The 8,413-nt window shown below is 38.5% G+C and overlaps 1 protein-coding gene across 1 annotated transcript; it reads left to right on the top strand.

Annotated features, from left to right (window-relative positions):
- The first annotated feature begins 706 nt into the window (after positions 1–706).
- LOC114697983 (olfactory receptor 2A5) lies at positions 707–1,639 on the top strand. The gene has a single exon (XM_028876409.1). It carries the CDS (start codon positions 707–709, stop codon positions 1,637–1,639), a length of 933 nt encoding a protein of 310 aa, XP_028732242.1.
- The last annotated feature ends 6,774 nt before the right edge of the window (positions 1,640–8,413 follow it).

The raw sequence follows: 8,413 nt of genomic DNA, 5'->3' as shown, positions 1-8,413 counted from the left end.
AACTATTTCTACTGATGGTCACAGAAACAATCACTCCTGGCCATATTACCTATGTCATTCTTTGCTTATGCCTCCAAAGTAAATAGCTAGAGTTAGGGGATAACACCAAAAACAGACAGTAATATAATCTTTATTTACTGAAGCATTAAGACTAGTAAACACAGAGTAAAACTCTCCCTGTATTTTCATTTGTAATCTCTTCTTAATTAACTCATTTGCATAATTACTCTTTAATCATGTCCATGTGCAACGGACTCTTCATAATTCATAAAACAGGAAAGTTTTGGTTGGGAATATAGAAACAAAACATGAAAACTGAATAAAAAGCAAAATACATGATATGTGGCTACAATCTCTTCTCAAAAAATGAAATAGCTAGTTATTCTGAAAAATAAAAACTCTGGCTGTCACCATAATTGTAAAAATGTGTATCTTGTGATCAAAAATAAATGTAAAAATGGTAATATTGTATGAAAGCTTGTGATCATATCTATGTCTTCCCTGTAATGGATTTTCATTCTTTGTTACTATGGATTCAACTATTTAACATAATGATTTTGAAAGTGATTGCTGACTGAAATGACACATGGTGTTCAAGATAAACCAACCTTCTACTTATGTAACAGCTAATCCATATCTGCCTTTGCTCCTCAGCACACATTTCACTGCCCACAGCAGTGACCATCGCCGGGACTGTCACAAGGGTATGACACAGAACCAGACATGGGTCCCAGAGTTTGTCCTGCAGGGATTTCCACTCAGCCCAAGAATGCAAATGCTTCTCTGTGGCCTCTTCTCCTTGTTCTACACTTTCACCCTGCTGGGAAATGGAGTCATTCTGGGACTCATCTGGCTGGACTCCAGACTGCACACCCCCATGTACTTCTTTCTCTCCCATTTGGCTGTCGTCGATATTTCATACGCTTCCAACAATGTCCCCAAGATGTTGGCAAACCTTCTTGATAAGAAAAAAACGATTTCTTTTGCCCCATGTATAATGCAGACATTTTTATACATGGCTTTTGCTCACACTGAGTGTCTCATCCTGGTAATGATGTCCTATGATCGGTATGTAGCCATCTGCCACCCCTTGCAATACTCTGTCATCATGGGCTGGAAAGTATGTACCATCATGGCTGTTGTTTCATGGGCATGTGGCTCCCTTCTAGCCCTGGTCCATGTAATTCTCATCCTGAGGTTGCCTTTCTGTGGGCCCCATCAAATCAATCACTTCTTCTGTGAAATCCTGTCTGTCCTCAAGCTGGCCTGTGCTGACACAATGCTCAACCAAGTTGTCATCTTTGCAGCTTCTGTGTTCATCTTAGTGGGACCTTTATGCTTGGTGCTGGTCTCCTACACACGCATCCTGATTGCCATCCTGAAGATCCAATCAGGGGACGGCCGCAGAAAGGCCTTCTCTACCTGCTCCTCCCACCTCTGTGTGGTTGGGCTCTTCTTTGGCAGCGCCATTGTCATGTACATGGCCCCCAAGTCTCAGAACCCCGAGACACAGCAGAAAATCCTTTCCCTGTTTTACAGTCTTTTCAACCCCATGCTGAACCCCCTGATCTACAGCTTGAGGAATGCTGAGGTCAAGGGTGCTGTGAAGAGAGTGTTGTGGAAACAGAGACCAAGATGAATACCCAGGGGAGATGTGAAGATATACATGTACTTCCTATAAGGTAGTGGGAAGGGAAATAAGAAATGCCTTACAGTCTGGTCTTGTAGACTTCTGATGTCATGAGCATATATTGATTAGATTTTAACCCTAAGCACTGATACTAACCAGATCTCAAAGCATAGTGGAAAGATGGCATAGGTCACAAAGACAAGAGTCAGGAGGCAGCAAAGCACAGTAGCAAGGAGCCATGAGCTCTCCTGTCTCTTCCAGAGCCAGCTAAGATTTGCTTTCTCTTTATGTAAGGTGTAGTTCTCTGTGATTTCCATCTTCCTTACTGACAAAAGTGTATGTTAATAAGTCTATGAATATACTGCTCCAGTATATACCTCTAGTAATGTAGAGTAAATACTGGTTGGTCTTGATGAATAAGCAATTTGTACTGAGACTGTAACAAGGGCTGGGAATGCCCAGTACGTGACTTTATTGTGAAAATCACCTGAATGAGCAGATAGATCTAGTCCTGTGGAAAGCAAAGTTCATTTGCAGGGGTTTTCTTTAAATGAAAGGCACAGAATAGTCAGTGTGTTTGTTTAATTCCCTCTCATTCTACATCATTTAACTGGAACAGGTGTGCAGAGAAGTTGTGTTTAGAATAAACACGAAATAAGGCTTTTGAGGAATTCAGGTTACAAAGTGATGTGGGTGGCAGTTCACCATTATTGCAATTGCATAAAAACAGTACAGAAGTAAAATATATTGCATAGGAAAAAGCCATCAAGGAAAACAGATACTTGTTTACACACTGTAAATCACTAGACCAAAGATATAGTAAGTATGACAACAGGACTTTTAAGAACCTCAACAACATTCCAAGTGCATGTACCCCAGGTGATATAAATAAGCCTTCCTGGCCCATGGAGTCCAACTATGAAAGAGCTGTTGGGTATATTTTAAGAGAAGATCAGGACCTAAGGAACCAGCATGGTGTGATAAAGTGATTTAACAGTGAGTTTCTAGAACATCCTCTCCTCTACATTTTGAGCCTTGGTGACATTCAAGTGTATCATCCTTGCTTCTATTCTACATTATTGCCTGCTGTCCACAGATCTTCCAATTTACCTCTCCCCAGTTCTTTCTATCCCACTTCACCCCTTATCATAGTCTTCTGGTATGATAAAGAGGCTGAAGGAAATGTCTTCCTTCCACTCTCTCTTCTCAGGTATTGTTTGACTGGCCGGTCTGCATTTTCAATACACCTGGGGAAAACATCTCACCTTATGCCATTATCTTATCTTCACAATAGGCAGACTTTTCTAGTCATCAGAGAGATGCAACATTTGCTCCAAAACCTACACAAGAAGAAAAACTTGAATAAATCAGCTTTGCCTTTTAATGTCAGAATAAAGTACTATAGAATTATTGTAGTATCATTATTACTAGATAAATATCAAGATTTTTCTCATCTATCTTAAACCAATCTTATATTTCTTTAAATTTTCTAGTATATAATTATGGATAAACCCTTAAGGCTCATTGGGAGAAAAAAAAACTCAAAAGATGTATTCACTCTCATATCAATTTCAAAAATGCTGATGAAAAATTAGAACAAAAAGATTAAACTTGTGCAGTATGCATCAATTAAACTTGTATCTAGTATACATGAATTCCAAAGACTTGTCTTCTAGCTTATCAGAGAAACTCTGATAGAAATATATGCACACATATATATGTGTGTAATAAACTCCAGAAAAAAATAAGTATAAGAGAGGTGGCTATTGTCTCTATATTTAAATACTCATTTGTTAATAAACACATGATTTTGGTGTCATGGCCTATTTAGATATATTCTTTACACGTTAGTCACAGTTTTCAGAGGGCTGAAAGAAAGTTAAGGAAAGCTGCATAAATTTATGATTCAAATTATCCCCAGTGCTTCCTAAATGTCATCCCATTTTTCCCAACAGCAGATGAAAAAAGCATTACTTCCCTCAACTAACGCCGAAAGGAACATCATTTCAGAATGATTTAGTAACCTGCCCTGTGCTGCACACCCAGTAGCCGCACAGAAGTGAGAGTTGAGACTGGACCGAGCTCTTTGCAAAGTGCTTGTCATTACTCTCTTCCCCAGACAGTACAGGATGCCTCTCTGCATGCCCTGGCTCAGCAGCCGAGGGAATGGGATCTGTGGAGCCTTGTATTATTATAACCAAAGTGTTAATCCCAGAAACAATATGTCCTTTACCCAATCTATATTTGAGGGAGTCACTGTTATTCATGATTAGAGTAGACTCTCTCACACAGTATCCTGATGGGTGTCTCACAAAAGCTCCCCCTTCTTGCCTCTCAACAAAATCACAAGGCCTCACAGATCTGTGTGCACAGCTCTGAGGCAGAGTGAGCATCTGGTGCAGGCTAGGCTGAGATGCTTGCTCTGTTGGATTTGTGTGTTAGTCATGTCAGGACTTCCTGGGTACATTAGCTTCTAAGAACAGTGTAGTTTCTGCAAGCTTGACTGTATGCCAGGTAAGGCAGTATGGATGATAAAGTTTTCCTGGTTGCTTCACATAACTTCTACCAGTGCTAAATGACATTATGCATGGGAATCTGATTTGAAGACAGGTTTTCATAAGGAATATATAAGGACAATAAATATAAAATAGTCACATAGTAAGACCAAGTGATGGTAAATTCATGATTAAATAGCCATGGAACTATATAATATAATGTATTTTAATGACTCATAAATTATTATGACATTTACCAAATAATGACAATATCTCAAAATCTTCAGCTATTTGAGCTTGTGGGTTTTTGTGATTTTGTTTTTGTTTGGTTGCTAAGTTAGGGAAAGATCTTTATCAAAAGAGATGGAAGGATCATGTACCACAGGTTTGGTGTAAAATCATTTTTATTGTTCCTGTTCACAGATAAAATTGTGAGAATAATCTCACATAAAATGTTATATTCTACTCTACATCCCTTCCATTCTCAAAGATTTTTTAAACAAATTGTTCAAAATTAATGGCTTAGAAAACAATAGACACTATTATGATATTTAAATGCATCAATGTTTCAAACATGTAGTCCATAAAGAGTCTTGAAATTGGATTTGGAATGAAAAAGGGATACAAAAATGACTAGTCTGTAGTTTTGTCATAGTCATCCTCCTGCCTACATGCTAAGAACTCTCAGATATTATCTGTCAAAAACACCTCTTCTAGGAAATGTGGAGCTATGAACTGAACTCACCACTGTGGTTCCGGGTTTATAGTCTGTCACATCAGCACCCACTCGGGCCACTTCTCACATTGATCATCACGTTCTTACCAGTATCTGGGATGCTAGAAATATCAGCATGGAAGTATTCGGAAGAACAAGTAATGCATGAACAGACACAGCAATGGCTAGTGGGTGAGGGAAGGGGAAACAAAAGAAACAGCAGGCATGACTTTGCCTTGAGCTTGTGCAGGTCTTGTGGATGTCGTTAGAACCTGTGCAAGTTTGAATGTTCAACATCCCTATTGACATCTTTTCTTTGTAGTCATTCACTGACTATGGTTTTTACAACGTTTTTACCCCCTATTCCACAATCCCTGAGTCTTGAGAAAAAGAGTGTGATATTGATGTGCCATTTAGCACTGAGCGTTCTGAAGTCTTGACACCTTGAGTACTTATGGATCTCTGTATCTACTGCATAAAAGAAGTTTTTCTGATAAGGGGTGAGCGATGAAATAATCTAAGGGCACAAGGATACATTCTTAGAAGTCAGTTCAATACTACCTCCATCTAAATCCTAGCAGAGAGAAGGGAGGTGGACATGAAACTCCACCCCTAGCTGAGGGGTTATTGACAGCTCCTGGGAGGGAGAGTCAGTGTTCTTTAATAATGGGTGTGGCCCCAGTAGGTTGTTCATGCTACATTGGACGACACATCTAATGTGTATCAACAGGATAAATTGGACTCACTGGATTCTAAAAAAAAAAAAGGACACCAATTTGGGAGGGTAGAAAAGGAGAGGTCAGTCTGAGAGAAGCTGAGAAATGGGGGTGAATATGATCAAAATGCATTGGATGAACTTCTCGAAGATCTAATAAAAAACGAAAAGAAACAAAATCACCCTCCTCCTTCATTCCAAAGAGCAATGGATAAGAGGCAAAAGTAGCTGTTCATTGGCTTTCCCAAAGGAAAATAGTTAAGTTTATTAGAGAGGCAGAATTAAAATCAATATAAGAAAATATTTTCTCACAATATGAGCTGTCTTGTGAATGGCTGTGGGACTATGAAAAATTCACATTGGAAAGCCATTTCAAGATTCTCTCCAAGCTCTCTTCAATCTTTAGCATTTTATGATCTCATAACTTCTTACTTTTTTTTAATGTGGAAGAATTTAAGCTGATTTGAAAGAATTTGTAATGATCCAAAGATGTTTAAATAGTGACTCTGAGAAAACATTCAAAATCCTGCCATGTTCTTCTCAGGATTGAGCAGAGTCATCAAAAGAAAAACTCAAGCTGGAAAACATAGCTGCATATGCTCCATATTTGTAGTTTTCTTTAATTCCCATACCATCACAAATATACTTATAAATGCATGTGGTTTCACATTTTAAAATATCAGTCATATCTCCAGTGATAACAGCTCAATAATTGTGTTTAGCTCAATAATCGCTGTGTTTTAAGCACAAATCAGTGACAGATGAGTCAGAAATAGAGCAAATAAAAAATATAAAGTCAGCTTCTACTGTAACATAAACTCCTCTGTGGGAGAGAACAGAGCACACATACAGCCCTGTGAGAGGTGAGGACACTATGGGGTTAGTGGGGTCTTCAAGTTGGCCTCAGTATAAACAGTGTTCTTAAGAACTAAAGAACTTCAACTACTTGATATAATAATGAGAAACTATAGCTGGAAATCTTTCTTAAAATTGAAAGATGGAGGACAGCAGGGGGAAACTCTCATTAAATGGTCTGCCATAAACTATCTTGCTTTAGAGCAGCCCTATGAGAAAGAACTACAAGGCGAAGTCCTAACATCTCATGGGTGTTGTGCTCAAACCCTGTGGCCAACCACCTGCTGCAGGCATGGAGCCTCAGTACACGCATTATCTTCTAAGAGAAATAAGTCAAAATTATTACCATGAGAGAAGGGGAAGAGACAGGAAGAGTACTGGTCCTATACAATAACCTATCAGTACAGTCTCTGAAGCTGCCAAGTAAAGCAAGACAAGTATAAATTGGAATACAAAGTTCCATCTCATGGCTATTATCTTGTGCCATCAGGAATGAACTTTCTCATAAATACTTCATATTTGTGCGTTTTGAACAGGTAAATAGATTTTTTTAATGTATAGCCATTACTATAAATGACTATGTAAGAAGTTACCAAGAAAGGAGGAAACAACAGATCACTAAAGGACATATTACAAATCATAGAAGTAAAACATATGGTCACTGAAATAAAACTAAACTTGCTCAGTTGGGAAGAAATTCACCAAATGTGCTAATTTCTAGACTAACCACATAGAAGGAGAAAAGTGATAAAAACAAACAAACCAGAAGGGCTAGGGAGATGGCTTAGCAGATAAAGTACTTGCTCCAAAGTGTGAGGACTGCAGGGCTGATCCCTAGAATCCATGTGAATTCTGGGTAGGAATAATAGCTGCATGTAATCCTAGTGCTTACAAGGCAGAGACAGAGGACCCCTGGGGCAAGCTGGCTAGGTAGAGCAACTGAACTGGCCAGCTCTGCCTTCAGGAAACCCTCTCACCACCTATAATGCGAACGGGATCCAGAGAAATGAATAACATTGTCCTGTTGCCTCCCTGACATGCATACACATACACGAACCCACACACATCTGAATATACATAATACATTTACACAGTAGCTAATCCTTTTAATATGCTTTTGAATTTGGATTGCAAGTATTCTATTGAGAATTTTTGTGTCTATGTTCATCAGATAAATTGGCCTCTAATTTTCTGGGTTTTTTTTAAATCTTTCATTTCAGTTCCAGGTAATACCAGCATCAATAAAAGTATTTGGAAGTTCCTTCTTTGTCTATTTTATGGAATAATTTGAAGAGTATTGGCATTTGCTTTTCCTTAAAGTTCTTATAGAATTCTGAATTGTATCTATCTTGACCTGTGCTTTTATTGGTTGGGAGGTATTTTAATTATTGCTTCTATATCTTGGGTTTTGAGTCTACTTTAAATTATTTACTTCACTATGATTTAATTTTGGTAGGCCATGTATATGCAGAAATTCAAGTTTAATTGAATATAGATATTTAAAGTAGGTCCTTTTGTCCAGCCATGGCCACTAATGTTTCCACCACAGACATGAGGTAGACAATTTTTACAAGATTTTGTATCCAAATACGTTCATTTTTCTTTCTTGAGTGATAGTTTAGCAGAGTATAAAATTATAGAGTAGGCCTTTCCTCATCACCTTGAATATCTTTCCTGTCATCTGTTTGGCAAAGGAGTAATACAATACCTACTATTATTTCGGCATGATGGCATGAGTCTGCCACCCTAAACTAGGAGGATAGGGACAGGTGGACCTCAGTGGATTGGTGGACAGTGAAGCCCCAGACCAAGTTAATGACCTTATCTCAAAAATAAGGTGAAGCGATTAATAAAGACATTCAAACACAGCCTCTGGCTTCCACAAGCTACATATATGGGCAAGTTCATTAACACACACACACACAGAGAGAGAGAGAGAGAGAGAGAGAGAGAGAGAGAGAGAGAGAGAGAGAGGAGAGAGAGAGAGAGAGAGAGAGAGAGAG

Source organism: Peromyscus leucopus, chromosome 3 (assembly GCF_004664715.2).
Source record: "Peromyscus leucopus breed LL Stock chromosome 3, UCI_PerLeu_2.1, whole genome shotgun sequence".
In the NCBI taxonomy this organism is placed as follows: domain Eukaryota; kingdom Metazoa; phylum Chordata; class Mammalia; order Rodentia; family Cricetidae; genus Peromyscus; species Peromyscus leucopus.
Note: the sequence above shows the minus strand (reverse complement) of the source record. Positions and strands in the feature narration are given on the sequence as shown.